The following is a 21,341-nucleotide window of genomic DNA, read 5'->3' as shown; positions in this document are numbered from 1 at the left end:
TAAGCAAAAGCCAAGACTGTTCTCTGTTGGTCAAATATAATTAGATGTGTGGAGAATGAAAGAGATTCGCAATTAAGGGAATAACACATGACGTAAAAATGTTGCCCTCCTTCAAAAAAAAAAAAAAAAAAGTAAAAAACCAATATTTGCATTCCTCCTGTGTCCACTTCATTTAAATCACTCAGTTGGGTTTGTTTATTTATTGAGAAGCACTGACTCTGGACAATTGGATGTTGATATAAGATTAAAGGTTATGTTTCATATGTTTTATATATATATATATATATATATATATATATATATATATATATATATATATATATATATATATATATATGTTGACGGAGGTTTGACATCGTTGTTGTGTTTTGAATGCGCGAGGTGATTTCACACTTTTGTAATTAAAAACAGGCTGTTTTCGAATGTGAAATAAACCAACCACACAAATCCATCAAGATGGCTTTGATGTGTATTGATCTGGGCCAGTCTAATTAAATGTTGTCAATAGAAGTGACACACTGAAACAATGTCAATAAGTACTCGCCTCGCGAGTTGAATGGTTACGTAAGACAGCGAGTGGAAACTCAAGTTGTTAATACGCGTAGACTTTGAAATGTTACAAGTTACACTCGAAGTCAAATATAATTACTGTAAATAATACACTGACACGGTGCGTTTGCTGTGGAATTTTGGAGTAATTCAATTATATTTGTGTTATTACCCGAGCGTCAACGTGTTGTGTGACGTCAATTAGTTGCAACTCGTTTATTGGCTCGTGCGGACCGGAAGTGGATGGCAAGCCACTCTTCTTTTTGCTCCGTGGCATTTTGCAACACAGGCTGTCTGTTGCTGTGGGCTTCGCTCCTCACCTTCAGCTTCAAGAACAAACTGCGAGGGAAACACACATGATAAAGTAAGTAATTGGCTTTGCACGACATACTTGCCTTGCGCTACGTTTAATAGACAGACAAATAACGGGAAACCGCTGTAGATAACACAACTCGCTAAGCTAACAGCAAAAACTGCTCGACTTCCGGTTTGCAGAGTTCAGAATAATTGTTGACACACAAAAATGATTGCTGGTTCACTTTGACTTTTATGAAACATATGTTAACCAGAGCCAGTGTTATTATATATTTGTTCTATTTTCCATGTCACGGTGCCTCCCAGGTATTTATTTTTGAAGATATTCACTGTATGTTTTGCACACTTAATGAATGGTCAGACCTGTAGTCCAACCATCCCCTTTTCTTTCACGCTTGTCCTTGTTAGGGTCATCATGGATGAGCTAGAGCTCATCCCAGCTGACTGTAGGCGAGAGGCAGGTTATACCCCGGGCTGGTCGCCAGCTAATTTCAGGGCACATGTACACAAACCCCTATCAAGCTCACACCTATCGAAGATTTAACGTCATCCAACTCGCATGCATGCTTTGGGAGTGTGGGAGGAGGTCGGAGTACCCTGGGAAAAGCCATGCAAGTCTTAATGAAACCTAATCGCCATCGCTCCGTCTTTATTTTACAATTTTATTTGTATTTTATTTAAAAAGGTTTTGTGAATTTTCTTTAAAATGTGATTTTGTGGCGGCACATTCTGAGGTTCGGAGTTCAAATCTCCTTCCTGTGTGGAATTTGCACGTTCTCGCCGTGGTTGTTGTCATGGTATTTTTGACTGCTTCCCACATTCCAACAACATGCATGTTCGGTAATTGAAGACTCTTAAATTGTCCAGCGCTGTGATTATGAGTGTGAATGTTTCTTTGCTTCTCTGTGTGTGCGTGTGTGTGTGTGTGTGTGTGTGTGCCTTGTAATTGGCTGGGGACCAGTGCGCGCCCTGCTTCTCACCCAAAGTCAGGCCAACAACTACTTTTAAGTTCACACAAACAAACAAAGAATTTTTTTGGCGTAAATAACAAAATGAAAAACAACTTTTTAAAAGGACATTCCAGATGTCCAGTATTATCAAGCTGCAAATAAGAATTATAGTAGTGGACTCCGCTTGCGCCCTGCTGCTTTTCATCGTAGCCGTGCAACTGATGTACCCCGGAAAGGCCAGGTAGCCACCAAACTGTCAGGCTAGAAGAATTGCATCTTCCGCTTGATTAAATGACCTTTAAGCTTAACCTTTCCGCAACTTTACATTAAGAGAAAAGCTGATCAGAGGACTTCTCAAAAGTGTTGTGCTTTGTGCAACGTCAATGTCAATTAATGGAAACAAATATTTTCCCAGTATTTTGAGTCTGTCATGTAACTAATCGTTGTACAGTAGTCAAAATATGACACAGCTCTCATTATGACACAGGACCCGTCTCGTGCAAACTACACCTGCTCAGACAGTTTGGATCAAAACTGCATTATTATATTTGTAAAGGCAGAATATTTAATAGAGATCTTGAATTGGATATCATGGTATTGTAAGTGGTCATAATGTTGTGGCTCGCCCTTGTATCATCTCCTTAATTCAACAACTTCAGGATTTCTATGCTTGGGTCTGGTGCTTTTATTTTGTAAAGCCTAACTGTTAAAGAGGAAGTAGCTTGCTGCATGTTTGTACTGAGTTAAGCAGTCATAGCAGGACAGTTGAGTCTCTTTGAGAGAGAGAACTGTGGTTTTTATGTTAATTGTGGAGCCCTGTGGTGCAGTTTGACTGTAGCGTTACGTAACTGGCGTCAGCCCGGTTGTGTCTGCCTCAGTAGCTGACATAAATCATCCCCCTTTTTAAAGAGATTCCACACAAACACAACATTATATTAATCATGAAGGTGTTTATTCTCCCCGGGTGTGCCTAATAATTGGTCAATGAATGTGCTAAATCACGTTATGGTCTTCATATGGATTTTTCCTTTCTCCTACATAGGTCGTGACGATCGCATGGATTTACACGGCAATATTTTACCAAAAGATACAAGGCACCCGACTGGATTCACCAGAATTTATTTGTCACACATTTTTCTTGAAAAATGCATTTTTCTTGAAAAATGTGTAGCAAAACAAATATGAAAAATGGTACTTGTGGAATCTGTGTGCCGAATTATGTCCTGAGTGTGTGTCAGAGAGGAAAGGGAATGCAGACTGGTCAGCTCGAGCTTGTCTGAGAGCGTGATGCCCAGACGGGGGTTGCTGCTCCACGGCCGGGTCCGCTGGCTCTTCCTGGGCCTCCTCCTGCTGCTGGTACTGCTGTTTTTCGCCTACCTGCTGGAGTGCACCCCTCAAGCTGACGTCAGCCTGGTCCTGCCCGGCATAGCGGGGGAGCCTTACGGAAAGGAGTACTACCAGGCCCTGCTGCAGGAGCAGGAGGAGCGCCACCTAAATCGCGCCGGCAGTCTGAAGCGGCAGATTGCACAGCTCAAGCAGGAGCTGCAGGAAATGAGCGAGAAACTGAAGCTGCTGCAGGACAAGAAGGAGCTCCCCGAGGTGCAGGGCTTGGCCGAGAACAAGGAGCAGGAGCCGGGAGATCTGCTGGATTATTTGCACTCTCAGATCGACAAGGCTGAGGTGAACACGGGGGCGCGCCTGCCCAGCGAGTACGCTCTGGTGCCCTTTGAGAGCTTCACCTCGTCCAAGGTTTACCAGCTGGAGATGGGACTGACGCGACACCCGGAGGAGAAACCTGTTCGCAAAGATCGGCGAGACGAACTGGTGGAGGTCATCGAGGCCGCGCTGGAAATAATCAACAACCCTGACGAGGAGGACGGCGTGGAGGATGACATGCCGATGCATAGGCAAACCTACAAAGAGGCCCACTTCATAGAAGGTAACGCCTGATGTAGTTTCTGTGCTGAGAGATACTTTTGCTTAGCTAAAATGCCACGGGAAGAAACAAATTGAGGGCAACAACACTACTTGATGCGTCTCCAAGTTCACAACATATCTTAGGAGGCTTCTGATAACATGAGCGGTGTAGGGATGACTTTATTGCTTTTGTGTCTCCTATCACCCATTTGGTCCTTAATTCATTAAAATACTGTACTTAGAAATAAAAAACAATTTAAAAAAAAAACACTACAACATTGTTGTAGTACATGGCGTTCCAAAATGTTTTGACATTATTTGAAATATGAATATCTGAGTATTCCAGTGATTGCAACCCAAATGTGCCATGAGAGAGCATCAGGTGTGCCGCAGGAAATGATCCAATTTCACTTAATTGGTTCAAGAATTATTAATTTACTACAAATAATGTCTCTTTGTTCATTTATAGGACATTTAAATGCTATTCCACTAGATGCCAGAGGGTACATAATTAACCTAAACAAAATTAAATAAGCTTGATGTTGAAAAATACATCAAAATTCCAGCAACATCTTCAAGCGGATATAGATTTTTCACAAACTTTCCTCTTTGAATATTTTGTGACATGTGCAAATCTGCATTCTACTTGTTATATATTTATTTAATTTTCTCAAATGCACCCTGCACACACTTGTTTGACTATGTTCGAGCATATTAACACAGAAAATTCCTTTTCACTCATATGAAGTCATGAAGTAAAAAAAAATAAAAAGAACGAACATCGATACTGAAGTTTTTTCACACATCTCATTAAAATTTGAGATCACATGAGTGAGAATCTGTGGATAATTGATGCCCATTATAATTGCATTGGAAGAAATATATAATTATACATGGTTGTTTTTTTTAAACCCAAATTCTTGAATAAGCGGGGATAAACCATTATGTGGGTTGGTCCCCCACCCAGAAAAACAACAAGAAATTTAAAAAGAATGAAAAACAACTGAAAAACATTTTTTTTTTAAATGTGCAAATAGTTGAATTTGCGGGTGCCAAAACGCGAGTATGCTGGGTCCGCTGTATTTATAAAACAACATTTTCATTATATTTCAACTATAACCGTTTCATCGTTATCATTACCTCTCTTAACTGATTGAATCATAGTTCTGCTGCCTTACAGTGTGGCGTTTAGTTTAAGTAACCAAATGTGGTTCCCTTTCCAATGAAGGAAATGGGAAGCAATATTTTGAAGCCCATAAATGTTTGTTGCACAATCACTGTTATTAAGCAAGATGAAAGTGAGTTTTGAGAGAGTGTTTTTGGACAGATGGATGAATGCTCGTCAGTCACATCCACACAGTAACTGTGCGGTATCATCTTGTGGTGTTTTGGCAGGCATGTACAGGACCGAGCGGGACAAAGGGTCACTTTACGAGCTCTTCTTCGCTAAAAAGGAGTCTAGCACCTTCCGGCACGTCACCCTCTTCAGGGCTTTTGGTCCGCTGATGAAAGTCAGGAGCACAACTGTAGACGCATCGGGAATAATTATCAACATCATTGTGCCACTGGCGGGCAGAGTAGAAACCTTTTTACAGTTCTTGCATAACTTCAGGTGAGAACATTTGTTTCTTCCTGACATGCTCCAGCTTGTTCATTCGATACACACCGCTCTGCTTTTTTATATCATTGTGTCCCTTGTAATTATTGTTGAGAAGAAAAAAATAATGTAACACTGACTGTTCTTAGGGAGGTGTGTGTACAACAGGACAAGCGAGTTCATCTCACAGTGGTTTATTTTGGCCAAGAGGGGCTCCAAGAGGTGAAATCATCTTTGGAAACAATGTCAAGGTTTGTCTTTTTTGCTTACAACAAGCTAATGTCCTTCAGATGTGTCATGAAAATGATAGAGAATGTACCCATTACTTTTTGTTTTGTTTTTGTCAGGGAGGAGAGTTTCTCAAATTACACTCTGATCCCAGTGGATGAGGAGTTTTCCCGAGGTCGGGGGCTGGATATTGGAGCACACGCTTGGAACAAAGGCGACGTTCTCATGTTTTTCTGTGATGTCGACATCCATTTCACGTCGGACTTCCTGAATACATGTCGTCTCCATGCAGATCCAAGTATGCTTTCACATCTGTCATTTTAATGAAATGTCAAATATAAATGTATATACATATATATATTTGAGAGTACTTCTCATTCTTCTTTATAGACAAGAAAGTCTTCTATCCAGTGGTGTTTAGTCTTTACAATCCTGCCATAGTTTATGGAAATTTGGAGCTGGCTCCACCTGTTGAACTTCAGTTGGTAAGACCTTTGATAGATGACTAAACACAGATTAATCCTGCCATCTTTAGTTACATAAAACAGTATGGAGCGTGAATGTTTGTTTGAAATAGGTTCACAAAAAGGATGCTGGTTTTTGGAGAGACTTTGGCTTCGGTATGACGTGTCAGTATCGCTCAGATTTCCTAAATATTGGTAAGGACAGCTCTTACATATATTACTGGTTTACTTACTCGTTTTATCCAGAACTTCACTACTCATTTTCCCCTTTCTAAGGGGGTTTCGATCTTGATGTGAAAGGCTGGGGTGTAGAAGACGTCCACTTGTACAGAAAGTATCTTCGGAGTGACCTCGTAGTGATCCGGACGCCGGTGTCCGGTCTCTTCCACCTGTGGCATGAGAAGCAGTGCGCAGACGAGCTGACTCCAGAACAGTACCGCATGTGCATTCAGTCCAAAGCCATGAATGAGGCCTCCCACTCCCACCTGGGAATGCTGGTGTTCCGGGAGGAGATCGAGGCTCACCTCCGCAAGCAGGCCTTCAAGCCTCAGAGCAAACCAGAGGACTGAGCTGCTCTCTGCGTGTCGGTGTCACATCAGCATCAAGTCTGTGAGATGCTGACATTATCAATGCACAGCTGTAGACAAGTGAATGTACAAGAAACAACGTGGCTCGTTGAGCTACAGCAATCTAAAAAGAGCAGATGATCACATCACTTACCCTGCTGCGATTCTTATACATTTACCCAAAAGTAAGTTATTTTGCTTGCAGGTATTGACCATTTACCAACTGTGAAATGGACCCAACAGTGTAAGCACCATTGTTCTCACTGCTGCTGAGTTACCTTTCGACTGTGACCTCAGCCAATAGATTTCAGCAGTTTGCCATTTCTGAAATCAAGGTGAAATTCCACTTCTTGCATTACAGAGCGGCGGCACGGTGGGCGACTGGTTAGAGCGTCAGCCTCACAGTTCTGAGGACCCGGGTTCAATCCCCGGCCCCACCTGTGTGGAGTTTGCATGTTCTCCACGTGCCTGCACTCCGGGCACTCCGGTTTCCTCCCACATCCCTAATAACATGCATTAATTGGAGACTCTAAATTGCCCGTAGGTGTGACTGTGAGTGCAAATGGTTGTTTGTTTGTATGTATGTGCCCTGCGATTGGCTGGCAACCAGTTCAGGGTGTACCTCGCCTCCTGCCCGATGATAGCTGGGATAGGCTCCAGCACGCCCGCGACCCTAGTGAGGAGAAGCGGCTCAGAAAATGGATGGATGCATTACAGAGCTAGTTATTTACTTTTGAAAATGAGGGGAAATCAACCTTTTATGTCTTTTGGAGCCATATTGTTCAGTTAGTATTCCATTTATTAGCTGTTTGATAAATGGGACCTTTTTTTTTTTAGTATTTTCTGTGACAGTCACTGTCTTAATAGAGAAGCATGTTATTGTGATTGGTGAAGTTGCAAAGATCTAATGTGAGCATGCAGAACTAATTTTGGGTATGAATGTACCTGTATTTTTGTTTTCTGAAACGTGTTGTTCGTGCCCAGCAAAGCTTATTGGCACTATTTATTCCCAGCACTGGACTGTGTTGGAATGGTACACTCTTGTAAATAATTTTACAAAATGTCTTTTATTCATGTAAATCAATTATTTTGATCTCATACCCACGTTCTGATGTTTTGACACCGGCAGACCCCTTCACTTTTGTTCCAGAGACCATGTTACTGCTGAGGTTAGAAGCATAAAGTCATCAGTGGACCCCAGAAACTGTTTCAGGGCAGGTGGGGAGTAGTTCTATGTCTAAAGATCAGTCTCACGATGCTGTGTGATCTTCATGAATGTTACTGCAACTATTAAAGCTTTTGGTAGAACAGTTGGTTCATTTGGTTAGTATATATTGTCTTCCTCTCAACCAAACAACAACATAAAAAAAAAACGTGCAAGGAAATGGTTTATTGGTCAATTTGCCCATGGAACACACAGAAGGCTAAAATAACTGGTTCTACTTAATTCCGATCGGTTGGCCTTTTATCTAATGATACACACCTTCCTTATCCAGCTCTATAATTTATAAAATATTGCTGTACTTGTCAAGTCTTTTAATCTACAAGGGAAATCAGTTTTCTTAATTTAAGACAAATAGTATAATACGGTTGTATTATAAATTTGCATACAGTCCATCACATGTATAGAACGTAAAAGAAAGAAATAGCAAATATAATCCAGGAAAACGGACCAAGTGGAAAAGTCTTTCATGATGTGGGGCTTTATTGTGCTAATGCACCATGTGTTCTGGCTGGACCCCCATGCTTTTGTAGATCTCCTTGAGGATAAGCAGAGCTGTGTCTTCAGATTGCCTACAAAACACCAATTTAATATTCATTATAGGTAGAAATGTTCATATGAGGAAACTTTTTCTTTTTTGAAATTAAAACTGCTCCCAGGTGTCTTCATAAAATGTCTCTTGAGACCTTGAATTTAACTTGTTCTGGGGGGACACATTACTGTATCATGCAAATCAGCCACTGTTGTCCTGCCTCCCTCTAATGTGGGGTGTGAGAATGAGAGTGCCAGGGGCAGTACTGTTCTGTAGGCACTCCCCGCAAAAAAACTTGAGTTTGAAGTGAGCCCATAAAGACATTAAAAGGCAGCATGGATTGTATTTTTACCGGAGGAGATGGCACTTCACCACCAAGCTGCCTAATTACACTCGTCAATTAGCGTGGGGATCTGTGCATGTGACGTACGCAGTGGACACATTGCCAAACACGAATAAATGAGTCTGGTACCAGTAGCAGAGATGACTCTGGAGGGCGAACAGGTACTCATTAAAACTCTCAATGGGCTTCTCCTGCAGGACAAAGTCGATCCGATTCCCTCCATTCAGCATCCCGATCCTAACCTCAGGCTCGTCTTCTTTGTGTGGTTCGGGGATCTCTGGTGGTTTTTGCTCTGAAACTAAAGCAAAGCATAAATATTACCAAAAAAGAGCCACACATAGCCAATTGGCACCTGTGAGAGAGAGGCTCACGATCTTGCGCTCTTTTCTCCTGCTCTTCAATCTGATCGGCCACCATAGCCAACTCTGCCTGAAGTTGAGCAGACGATGTGTGGGCGCGGGCAAAGTCGTTGAGCGTCTGCCAAGCGCTCCTCAACGAGCTGATAAAACCATGCTTCAGGTCCGAGCCCATCCGAGACAGACTCTCCTTCAGCTCTGAAACCCCAAGATACATTGCTTAAAGGGCTACTGGGACCACAACTACACGAATGTCAGTATTAAATATTTATAACATAAACACATTCATAACATTTATTTAACTTACCGAGATGCAGCCTTTTCCTTCCTTTGTGATGTGGTAGCAAAACAGGCTTCAGTTCCAAGTCTGGCATTATCATGGGCTCAATCCTGTATGCCACTGGGTCCAACTGACACAGAGATGCGCGACAGTAATAAGTTAGCCATTGCTGCCTGAATCATACGTGGGTTCCAACTGCACATACATGACTGCTTTAGACAATCCTAATTCCTAAAAATGTGGTTTCTGCTACCCTTTGAATTTCCACCCCATCTACTTGTAATGATACATGATTCTGTCAAACAATATAAAATGTGTCTTGCTGAGATTGAGTGACATTCTATTACTATCAGTATGAACTCAGAATTTACCACTTGCATTACTTATTTTATATTTGATCCTGAATAACACAGTGTTGCATCATGAACAAATAAGATTGCTTCCATGCATTTACAAAGTCATTAATGAACAATTTAAACAATTTGGATCCAAGAACTGATCCTCGTGGAACTCCATAATCGTGTCACACACTGGTGCTTCTGATTTTGTATTATTTATTTGAACAAATTAACCATAGAAGTGCAATACCTCTTATCCCGTTTTGATCGTTTTTTTAAGTAGCCTTGAGTGATCAATAACATCAAAAGCTTTTTCGAAGTCAATACAAATACTTATAAAGTAGTTTTTGTTGTCTATTGCTGTAGAAATGTTCTCTGTTAACTGGATGATTGCCATTGCTGTTGAATGTTTTGTCCTAAACCCATACTGACCATTATTTAAAATGTATTTTTCAATAAATTCACCCAACCTTGTCACAAATACTTTTTTCCATTATTTTTGAGAACTGTAGAAGCAATGAAAATGGCCTGTAGTTTGAGAAATTGTGCTTATCACCTTTTATATAAGGGGCTTACTTTTGCTATTTTCATTGAGTTTGGGAAGACTCCTGTTGATAGTGACAGATTGCATATTACATGAATGGGTCAATAACTGATTCAATTATAGTTTTTCTGTTCGCTGCCATGTCTTCAGTGTAAACAGTGTGCGTCAACAGGCTACGGAAGCCACTCAGGGGAAACAATTCCATCCATCCATTTTCTACGAACAACCATTCGCACTCAGATTCACACCTACGGGCAATCTTGAGTCTTCAATTGACCAACCATGCACGTTTTGGGGATGCGAGAGGAAAGTGGAGTACCTGGAGAAAACCCACGTAGGCACAGGGAGAACATGCAAACTCCACAAAGGCGAGGCCGGGTTTGAACCCGGGTCCTCAGAACTGTGAGGCAGATGTGCTAACCGGCCCATCACCGTGCCAAGGGGAAATTTTGTTTGCAGGAAAAAAATACCAAGCCTTCCTGATTCATTTAAGATGCCTTGGATACAGGACCGAGGAACGCCTACCGGATGGTAAATATTGAAGAATCCTTTGCACGTTGGCAGCTGATAGGCCTCTTCAATCTTCTCCAGGCCTCTGACAGTCAAGAACATGCCGATTGGAGAACCCAGGGCAAAGAAATTCACTGGACTGAAGTTTAGATTGTGGTAGATCACCGACACCTGTAAAGCATGGCATGATGTATGTAGGCAGACATTTCAACTCACGGTCAAAAAGGAGAATCAGCTTTAAGCGCTTAAACGACACGACTACACGTACCTGTCCAGTGCCAACTTCAAAGTAGTTGTAGTCGACGTGGATGGAGGAGACGCCTGCCGGAAGATTCTTCTCAGTACCGGTCTCAGCAGCTTGTGGGGGCGCTGCGACTTGACTGACCACCCGGACCTCAGCTTTTTTCTCCTGAGCAGCCGCCAAAGTACACAAGAGCAGGTCAGACAACCGTTTAAAGGGATAAACATTTTTTGAAAAACAATTTGACAAACTTGCCTCTTTAGTCACTCTTTCTTTGACAAATTTGGCCATTTTTTTGCAGGGGCCAAGCGGAATGCCCATATCCTTGAAGTCCTCAATTGTACACATGAGCTGAAAGAACAGCACAAAGACACAAATCAGTCAAGTCTAATCAGCACTATTAATCATGAAAACATCCATCCACTTCCTACGGCGCAAGTGAGCTGGAGGCTAACCCAGCTAACTGGCCAGAGTCCGAGGACACCCTGGACTGGTTGCCAGGGCACATCTAGAAAAACAACATTTCACACTGACACAGACACACCTATGGACAATTTAGTCTTTCAGCGACGTGCATGTTTTGGGATTCTAGGAGGAAGCTGGAGTACCCAGAGAAAACCCACACAAGCACGGAGAGAACATGCAAGCTCCAAACGGGAAGTCCAGAGCTAAGATTCAAACCCTGAACTTCAGCACTGTGAGGCAGACGTGCTACCCACTATATTACGATGCTGCGTCAGGAAATGAACAACATTAATTAATTATAATTTAATAGTATTGTAGTAGGTGGCCACTTTACATCCCACCGGACATTTGGTTCTGTATTCCAATACTCAAATACAGTAGATGAAAGCACAATTAGAGTAGCTGCTGTACTTAGTGGGGAAACTAAATACAGTAATCCCTCATTTATAGCGGGGACTAGGTGCCAGACCACCCCCACAATATGTGAAAAAATGCAAAGTAGAGACCACATACTTTTTAGGGGGATAATTTATACATATTCTTTTTCATATTTTAATTTATACATATTTTAAAGCTTAATGAACCTCCTCAGACTCCTATTAATCTTCCCCACCCCCTTATTAACCTCTTCCCCACGCCCTTATTAAACTCTTGTAAAGACTTGCTACTCTTAACGCCTTGTAAATTCTTAAACATACAGTAATGCACAGTATTACTGTATACGATGTCCATTTTATCCTTGTTATGTATTTTAATTATTTACTTATTTATTTATTTTACAGTTTTCATGCTTTAGGCTACGAACCATTTATTTTACAGCATACACTCAAAATCCCGCGATATGGCAAATGATGCACTGAATCTGCGGTAGGTGACCGGCGATAAAGCGAGGGACATTTGCCACTTTTGGCAAAAAATGTCACAGAAATACATTTGGGGGGGATTGTTGAAGACACACACACACACACACACACACACACACACACAAAGGCTCTATTCTATTTGAAGCAGGGTCTTGTCAGCAGACCCCAGACTTCAAATTTCACTTACAAAAGATTCAATGTCAATCTTTTCCTCGTCAAAGGTGTTCTTGTACTCTGACAGGCCAAGATGTTCCAGCACATCGGAAAGTTCCTCGAGCTCCTCTTCTTTGGGCTGCTCCTCCGCATCTGGAGGGATGACAGCCTGTGGAACCTGGGCTGCCACCTTGATTTCAGAGACAAACTTTATAACTGCTTTGAAGCATATGAGGCTACAATTGTACTTTTTATATCATTGTCTACTCGTCTTGATGGATTACAAAATATAATATCATTCAGATTTTAATGTAAAATAATAATATTGAATAATGAGTATCACCTGTTTGGCTTCACCGTTGATGGTGGGCATCACAGGAGGGGTCACGTCAGTCTTTTGATTTGAGAGAAGGTCAAAGAGGATAAGGGATCCTGCAATGACAATTACATTCTTGATGAGAAAAAACAACAGGAAACAAGACAATAAGCTGGTTTCTAGAACCTCTGGTAAAAGGATAATTCGAATGTTGACTAATACATACACCGAACACTTGAACAGTATGAGTTGTAAAATTTAACAAATTAAGAAATGAAAACCTCTTTGACCCTGTCAGCATCATTGTCTTTTGTAGTCAGATAATTGATACAGCCATTGTATCGGACATCATAATATTGTGTAAGTGGTCATAAAGTTGTGACTGGTTAGTGTCCATCCATCAATTTTTTCAGAACTGTGAGGCAGACATGCTAACCAAAAGATCACTATGCTGGTCGATCCATTACAGTGTATTTAGCCAACCACTATAGTTTCAATAGTTTAGATAAAAGGTACTCTTTTACAGTTAAAAACAAAAAGTAGTGCATTACCCAAGCTGTGCCCAGCAACAGACACTGCTCCTTTATAATCAGGGTTTCTCTTCATGAACAGGGCATGAAGTCGGTTAATCTCGTAGGCAACTGTGTCCATGATGGTCTGGCAGTATGTAGGACTGTTGTAGAATAGCACATCTAACAATGTCTCATTTGTAAAGTGACGTAATCGTCCAGTGCTGGGTAAAGTGATTTTCTTTATTCTCCTGCAATGAGAAATATACTTTGTAGAGTAAAACTACAAACCTGCAATTTTCTTACGTACTAACTTACGTGTGTGTGTGTGTGTGTATATGTTATTTTCTGACACACACACGCACGCACACGCACACAGCGGCTGAAATAACTATTTTAACAAGTCACCATTTTCCTCACTAAATATATTTCCAAAGGTGCTATTGACCTGAAATTTTCACCAGATGTTGGGAACAACCCAAGTAAACCATACATACAACGAGAATAGAACCAATAAGATCAGAAATTAAGTTGTGTGTAATAATGTGAAATGGCACATGGTAAAGGTATTGAACACATGAAGAAAGGGAGGTGCAAAAAGGCATGGAAAGTCAAGACAACACCTAAATTCTATCAACAAGCAAATGGCAATCCAGCCCCTTGTCAGTGCAAATGAATATCAGCTGGTCCAGTCCTAATTGATGGCCTACAAAAAGGTCTCATTGCCAAGTTGTGAGTTGAGACACATCTCATGGTGGGTAAGAGAAGAGAGCTGTCTCAAGACTAGTGATGTTACTGGTTGTGCCGAGACTTCGAGGCGTGTCCGCGAGGCACGTGGCGAGGCTTGCTTCATTTGGGGGAGGGGTAAATGTTGACTTCCGAAGCTTCGCTGCCCGGCAGTACCGCGTGACCGCTTCGGGAAGTGGTTCAGAATTTGGCACGATGTCTGACACCTTGACAAAGCACTATCAAGTTGCTCTGTGAAAATGTGGGTTTATGCCATTCACCAAAGTTGACAAACACATTCCACAAGGTGCCAGACTGATACATCTCAATAAATTATAATAGTGTCAAAAGCTTAATTTAGTGAAGTAGTTCAATTCAAAAAGTGAAACTCGCATTCTAGAGATGCACCACACACACTGAAATATTTCATGATTTCTTTATTCATGGGTAATTTTGATGATTATAGCTTATAGCAAATGACAACTCCAGATTCAATATCTCTAGAAACTAGAACCTAATGTAACAAACTATTCTGAAACAATGGAATTTATTTTTTATGTAGAATTTAAGCAGGAATTTGCCCTCTGAAAAGTATTTTCCCAAGTGTTTAATGTATGAAATCAATTGCGTTTTCTAACATATCCACATTATTTTTAGATGTGCCTGTATAAGATTAGGCGGCACGGTGGGCGACTGGTTAGAGCGTCAGCCTCACAGTTGTGAGGACCCGGGTTCAATCCCCGGCCCCGCCTGTGTGGAGTTTGCATGTTCTCCCCGTGCCTGCGTAGGTTTTCTCCGGGCACTCCGGTTTCCTCCCACATCCCAAAAACATGCATTAATTGGAGACTCTAAATTGCCCGTAGGCATGACTGTGAGTGCGAATGGTTGTTTGTTTGTTTGTATGTGCCCTGCGATTGGCTGGCAACCAGTTCAGGGTGTACCCCGCCTCCTGCCCGATGACAGCTGGGATAGGCTCCAGCACGCCCGCGACCCTAGTGAGGAGAAGCGGCTCAGAAAATGGATGGATGTATACGATTACTATCATTTTGGAAATTTTGGAATTTTCTGTGTCACGCACACAGAATACGCTCAAACAATATTTTATTATTTCATGTCGACACAATATTTGGTAAAAAAAAATTTTTTGTCATTCATAGTCATTTCCAAGTACCACAACCACCATATTGCAATGCATCACACATTATGTGGCCTAAGATACAGTTGCCTGTGATTATACACTTGACCAGCAAGTGGTTTTCGTGTGCACATGAAGCACCAAGAAATGGGCCAATACTCGTACCAATGGCCGAAGTGTTACGATGCTTCATGAAGCTTCATCTCGCCATTACTACTCAAGACCATCATCGCAAACTAACTGTTGCAAAACATAACGATGGCATTGGTTACAGGCGAATATCTAAGCTTCTGAACGTTCCAGTGAGCACAGTTGGAGCCATAATACGCAAGTGGAAAGTCAATAATACCACCATACAGTGGGTATGGAAAAAACGGAATTGTTGAAATTTTTGCAGATTTATTAAAAAAGAATACCTGAAATATCACACAGCCATAAGTATTCAACCCCTTTGCTGTGACACTCATATATTTAACTCGGGTGCTGTCCATTTCTTCTGATCACCCTTAAGATGGTTCTACACCTTCATTGGAGTCCAACTGTGTTTGATTATAGTGATTGGGCTTGATTAGGAAAGCCACACACCTGTCTATATAAGACCTTACAGCTCACAGTGCATGTCAGAGCAAATGAGAATCATGAGGTCAAGGGAACTGCCTGAAGAGCTCAGAGACAGAATTGTGGCAAGGCACAGATCTGGCCAAGGTTAGAAAAAAGATTCTGCTGCACTTAAGGTTCCTAAGAGCACAGTGGCCTCCATAATGCTTAAATGGAAGACGTTTGGGGTGACCAGAACCCTTCCTAGAGCTGGCCGTCCAGCCAAACTGAGCAATTGGGGGAGAAGAGCCTTGGTGAGAGAGGTAAGAAGAACCCAAAGATCACTGTGGCCGAGCTCCAGAAATGCAGTCGGGAGATGGGAGAAAATTCTAGAAAGTCAACCATCACTGCAGCCCTCCACCAGTCGGGGCTTTATGGCAGAGTATCCCGACGGAAGCCTTTCCTCAGTGCAAGACACATGAAAGTCCGCATGGAGTTAGTTCAAAAAGACCTGGATTTAGCAGGTACTGTTGTCACAAGGAAAACAGGGACTAATGCGCACCGCAGCCATGGCCTGTATGCACCCTCACCACGCAAGACCCCATTGCTGAAAAAAAACGCATGTCAAAGCTCATTTAAAGTTTTCTGAAAGACATTTGGACAAGCCAGTTAAATACTGGGAGAATATAGTCTGGTCTGATGAGAGCAAAATGCATGCGACTAGTTTCTCCATACAGGATGGGTCTTGAAGTTGTCACTGCAAACAAAGGCTTTCGTACAAAGTATTAAAGTATCAGTTGATGTGTTCAATACTTTTACCCTGTGTCATTTCACATTATTACACATAACTTAATGTCTGATCTTACTTGTTCTACTTTCTTTGTATGTATGGATTACTTGGGTTGCTCCCAAAATCTGGTGAAATGTTCATATCTATAGCTTTGGAAGTATATTAGTGAGAAAAATGGTGGCGTGTTAAATACTTATTTCAGCCGCTGTATATATAGCACAGCATGTCAAAGTTGTAAGGTCTCCTCACCTGTCCACCCCTGTGGCATCTCCATGAAGAGCCGTGTGCCACTGGACAGGCAGGAACTCCACCCGACTGATGGCGTGATCGTCCAAGGGTTTCTTAAAGTGACTCTGCAGCAGCTTCAGCGACACACTGCGGAAGTCGTCCACTGAAAGATTACATCAAGCAAATGTGCTAATGATATACTACATATACAGTGCGCAACATAAATGAAGTCACTGTATGGAAAGTCAGCTTTATAATTTGTTAGAGAACTCAAGAACCATTTTTGGAATTTGGATGATTATGACTCACATATGGAGGTAGAATTTGAAAGAAAAATTCAAATCTAAAATTTTGATTTGCTACAATTTCATTGGTATCTGCTCATTTTTGCATCATCGATTTTTGGGAAAATACATTTCATTTTTGCGTACACATTGACAAATTTCATTTGCAATCAATGTACCACATTTGAGGGAATATTTTCTAATGTAGTATGTTGTAGAAAAAAATTACTCCAAAACGGAATTTTGTGTTTTCTAGCTAAGCTGTTGGGGTGTACCGTACTACTTGTTGAACACTGCTTGCACATTTTCAACCCTTTAAAAAAATATACCGTATGTAAATAACCTTACATTTGCACTACTATTTTTATTGTAACTGCAATTTTCTTCGCTATGTACCCTACGATATGTTAGCATGTGCAATATAGCACCATAGAGGCTGCACAAATACTGCCATTAATTTAAACTCACCACACTCAACCATGCTCCGAAATCTCAGGTCACATACAGGACCAATTCCATGAACCATGAAAACAAGATGGTCCACTTTGGGGAGCTCGCCTGGAAAAGGTACAGAGAATGGATACGTTCTTAATCATCAAATGAATCGTCAAAGTTAGTTATGGCTTTTATCTATAGTTTCATAATCATGCATTACAAGGGATCTCTGTAATTGTCTGTTTCTATTACAATGGCTGACACTTTTCCATCATGCTTTATAAATCATCATTTTAAATGTGTTTCTTCTGTGTTTAGATTAATGAGCAACAATTACCTTCCACGGAAAGAGCCCAAGTCTATGCTTAAATTTAGTTTAAATTTAATTTCCACACACACTGATATTTTCATAATTGCATATTCTTGTGTTTTGCCTTTTCATTTTAGTCCATGCATGACCTTTTAACATAATTAACAATTAACATAACATGCATGCTTCTTGAGAAAAAAATACAATGCAAGCACTGAGAGAACATGCGAACGCCTCACAGGAAGGCCTGACCCGAGATTCTAACCCAGAACCTCTCAACTGTGAGCAAAATCAGTCTATGTTTAGACACAGTCTAAGTCAGCTGAGTAAAGAGCAACTTGTCTACCATCAGGAACTTGATCATGGTCATCATCAATCCCTCTCTTCACCACTCTGGGCCTGGTTTGTCCATCCTGATTTGTGCCCCACTCATCAGGCATTGAGGAGGGCTGGAACTGCACTATCACCTACAGAAACATTGACAACAAAGTTTTGCCACTCATCAAATCATGGCTACCACTTCAACCTGATCTGAGGGGTTGACAATGTTTCCAAGGTTCAGTGCAAGCACTTTTTCAAGATCTTTCAGTCAATTTTCCAGCTTTTATGTGGTAAATATAAAATTATATACAACAGAAATGTTTAGCATTACAACACAAAGAGATAAAGCTGAGCCATAAGGAAAATATTTTTTGTTAATTTCAAGTACTTTTCCAAAATTGAAGAGCCTTTCAAGCACCCATGGGCCTTGTAATACGTTTACCTTTGGATTGTGCATGACAATGGTTTCTCCAGATGGGAACTCCAGTCTACGGTGCCATTGGTTGGTAGATACAGCTTTCTTATATTCTGCCTGTAGAGAGAAAGATATGAATGAAAATGACAAGTTTACAACATAAATTGCGCAACATAAATGAGTACACTTAAGTTGTACCCATATATCAGCAAACACAAGAACAATTTTCAGAATTTTTATATTAGACTCATATTTGGTTGAATTCTTGCTAATTAGATTTTTCATATCCCAAATGTAGTTCTGTTAGAATTTCATTGGTGTTTTTTTCAAAATTACATGAATTTGTAAACAAAATTGCAATTTAATGTGTTGCAATCATTCAACCACAGTGAGTATTTTTGAGGGGTTAATTATGACCACTTCATAAACCGTCATGATTTTTGGGTAGCTCTGCTTCCAGTCAAATAAAGGTGGGTGACGAACCTCTAGTTTGTCGCTGAATTCCTCAGAGTATGGGATGAAGCGACTATCCGTATCCCCTTTGTAAAACCAGGTGCAGCGCCGAACTTCCGAATTCTCCTCCTCCCAGTAAACAGCTGACCGCGTGCGGTCGTAGAGGTGCACATCAAAACGACCGCCGTCTGTACGCACGATCACATTTTCTGGGTCTGGTTGAACTAGAGGAACAAAACGCCTCGCATTTTATATCTCTATAGTCCATTACATGATTTTCTAGATTACAAGTAGTGAGAATAAGTAACGTTCAGGAAAAGTGTTTATCCTGGTAGTACCAGAGTTATACGTCTCTTCGAGCTGGAGGGAGTCGATGATGCTGAAAGGAAGCCACACGCTTTTGGACTCCACTAGCTTGCAAAAGAACCAGTGTGGCTGAATAGGCTCATATACATTGTAGTTGTACTGCATCATGGGACCAGCGGGCACGACTGTACCAGCAGGGTTGGCCAGAGGAGGTGGTGGTGCCTGCATGTGATTGGGAGGAAGCTGAGTGGAGGAAAAGAGAAAATGACTTTGTTTTGCTGAATAGTAACCTTCAAGGCATTCAGCATCACAAATACAATCCGGCACAGTTTACCTTTGTAAATGTGGCTCCGGACAGCGGGAATGATTGTGACCCCGAGGTGACAGAGTAGGGATTGCGATGGGATGTGTGGCTTGGCTGGCAGGACCTCTGGAGCGGGAATATAAGGACTGGCTTTGCTGCTGGTGACCGTGTGTCTATAAGGATTATGACTCTGTGGTTGCATCTGCGGAGGTGGCGGCGGGGTCATTGTACTAGGGGGAGGAGTATGGCGTCCCACTGGGCTCTGATATACTGTACTGCCGAAAACAGGAGAAGCGGTGTTCAACTGTGAGCTAGGAGGCAACGCAGAGGCCATATTAACACTGCTAGAAAGAGATGCCGTGGCAGCACACATGGCTGCTGCTGATGAGGATGGCGGTGGGCATGGTGGTTGGCCAATAGACGCAAACGGGTCACTGCTGGTTACTGAGTTAGAGAAGTAGCTGAAGGTAGAAGGAGCTTGTACATTTCCAGAAGTCTGACCCAAAAAGCTGTCTTCTTCGCCAACTTCAGTAGAATCCTCTGCTGGGCATCATAGTCCACATTTCAAAGCATGAACTGGTTTAAAAATGTACTGTTATTAATCTATTACAGCCCAATTAGATTATGTTAACAAATGTTCAAAGAATCGATCGATTACAAGTTAAAGGCAATAGAGTATATTGAACATCACAACACTCGTCACAGAATCTCCTCCAACACAGTAAATACGAGAATTTACAGTGAGTAACATTAACAGAACTATAAACTGTATGTAGATGCATGTCAATCAAGTTTAGAATAAAGTCTGACCAAATGACACGGCTGCAAATCGGGGCTAAACTCTGACAGAACGACTCAAAACATAAATCATACGTTTCATTCCTGTTTCCCAGATGGGTGGAATGAATAACTGTTGACATTCCAACAGGAAGTCCGCTAACTAGTTAGCTTGTATGCTAACGTTTCGGCTATTGGTATTTCTTCTTACCTCCCGACAGCACCGCCGGACCAGAGGCCTGACTCACTGGCATAAAAGGCAAATTGAAGTTAAACTCCGGAGCCCCACTAAATAACAAATTTGCGCCGGGGTTAGGAACATTATTGTTTTTTCTATCTGCCATTTTCCTCGAAATTACACGTAGCCACTACCGGAGAAGGCAGGCAATGCGCATGATGCGTTCAGGTCTCCTGAGAAAAGAGAGGACTTCTTTAATTGACGGATCGACGTCTTTCAGTATTTCAATTGATATCCCATAGTCCTGTATTTTCAGTAGAATGTAAAAATTAAAAAATGCATTAATCACCTGACTGCTTACGATACATGTAAAAGAATATTTCAGGTTGATGGCGCTGAACTCTCTCAGAAGAACTGGTCGTACGCAACACAGTGAGCTATATGTGAAGAGCGCATACGTGTAATTCATGTTTGTCGTAATATTCGTGTGTTAGTTTACTCGGTTAAAACAAATTCGGGAGTCATTTTACGTCATGTCAAAACACGGATATTTCGACAAGTGTTACACAGTAACAGAATGACAGTACTGTACAATTCCACTTTAAGCCAGTAAAATACAATACTTTATTTGCGCCCTGGTGCAATAATAATAATAATTATTATTATTATTATTACGTTATTCTTCCTTTTCATAATGTTTATAAGTTGTTATTATAATGACAAATAAATTCCCGCAACTTTAAACACGAAATGTACAATAGCATCGCTTGCAGAATTCCGAAGTAACTATAATGCGGCATGCTCAGACGGATATCACGTGCTGCACGGATGAGACTGATTTATATAACATTATGTTCGTTCGACGTCCTTACAAAACAGCTCTT

General features: G+C 41.3%; 2 protein-coding genes across 3 annotated transcripts; one reads left to right on the top strand and one right to left on the bottom strand.

The window, feature by feature from the left end:
• The first annotated feature begins 823 nt into the window (after positions 1-823).
• csgalnact2 (chondroitin sulfate N-acetylgalactosaminyltransferase 2) lies at positions 824-8,962 on the top strand. Of its 2 annotated transcripts, none has more exons than XM_061689703.1 (8): positions 824-913; positions 2,857-3,753; positions 5,127-5,343; positions 5,478-5,579; positions 5,676-5,854; positions 5,947-6,041; positions 6,134-6,215; positions 6,321-8,962. In XM_061689703.1, exons 2-8 carry the CDS (start codon positions 3,102-3,104, stop codon positions 6,587-6,589), a joined length of 1,596 nt encoding a protein of 531 aa, XP_061545687.1. In that variant the 5' UTR covers positions 824-913; positions 2,857-3,101; the 3' UTR covers positions 6,590-8,962. The 2 variants fall into 2 exon arrangements, with proteins under 2 accessions (XP_061545687.1, XP_061545686.1); XM_061689702.1 differs by having other exon boundaries at positions 6,297-8,962.
• sec23ip (SEC23 interacting protein) lies at positions 7,965-20,681 on the bottom strand. The gene is given in 19 exon segments (XM_061689698.1): positions 7,965-8,380; positions 8,813-8,981; positions 9,055-9,237; positions 9,347-9,449; positions 10,727-10,882; positions 10,980-11,120; positions 11,208-11,303; positions 12,468-12,623; positions 12,777-12,865; positions 13,301-13,509; positions 16,696-16,837; positions 17,427-17,516; positions 18,050-18,170; positions 18,467-18,556; positions 18,923-19,116; positions 19,231-19,441; positions 19,533-19,620; positions 19,622-20,042; positions 20,491-20,681. Coding segments are annotated over 19 exon segments (2,874 nt in total). The 5' UTR covers positions 20,624-20,681; the 3' UTR covers positions 7,965-8,298.
• Between the last annotated feature and the right edge of the window lie 660 nt (positions 20,682-21,341).

Source organism: Phycodurus eques, chromosome 11 (genome assembly GCF_024500275.1).
Source record: "Phycodurus eques isolate BA_2022a chromosome 11, UOR_Pequ_1.1, whole genome shotgun sequence".
Classification (NCBI taxonomy): Eukaryota; Metazoa; Chordata; class Actinopteri; order Syngnathiformes; family Syngnathidae; genus Phycodurus; species Phycodurus eques.
The sequence above is the reverse complement of the archived record's forward strand: the minus strand, read 5'-3'. Positions and strand labels throughout refer to the sequence as shown.

Coding starts and splice junctions, on each gene's coding strand:
- csgalnact2 (XM_061689702.1), top strand. CDS start 3,102: ATGCCCAGACGGGGGTTGCTGCTCCACGGCCGGGTCCGCTGGCTCTTC. Junction 3,754..5,126: donor AGAGGCCCACTTCATAGAAG/GTAACGCCTGAT, acceptor GTGTTTTGGCAG/GCATGTACAGGACCGAGCGG. Junction 6,042..6,133: donor CACCTGTTGAACTTCAGTTG/GTAAGACCTTTG, acceptor TGTTTGAAATAG/GTTCACAAAAAGGATGCTGG.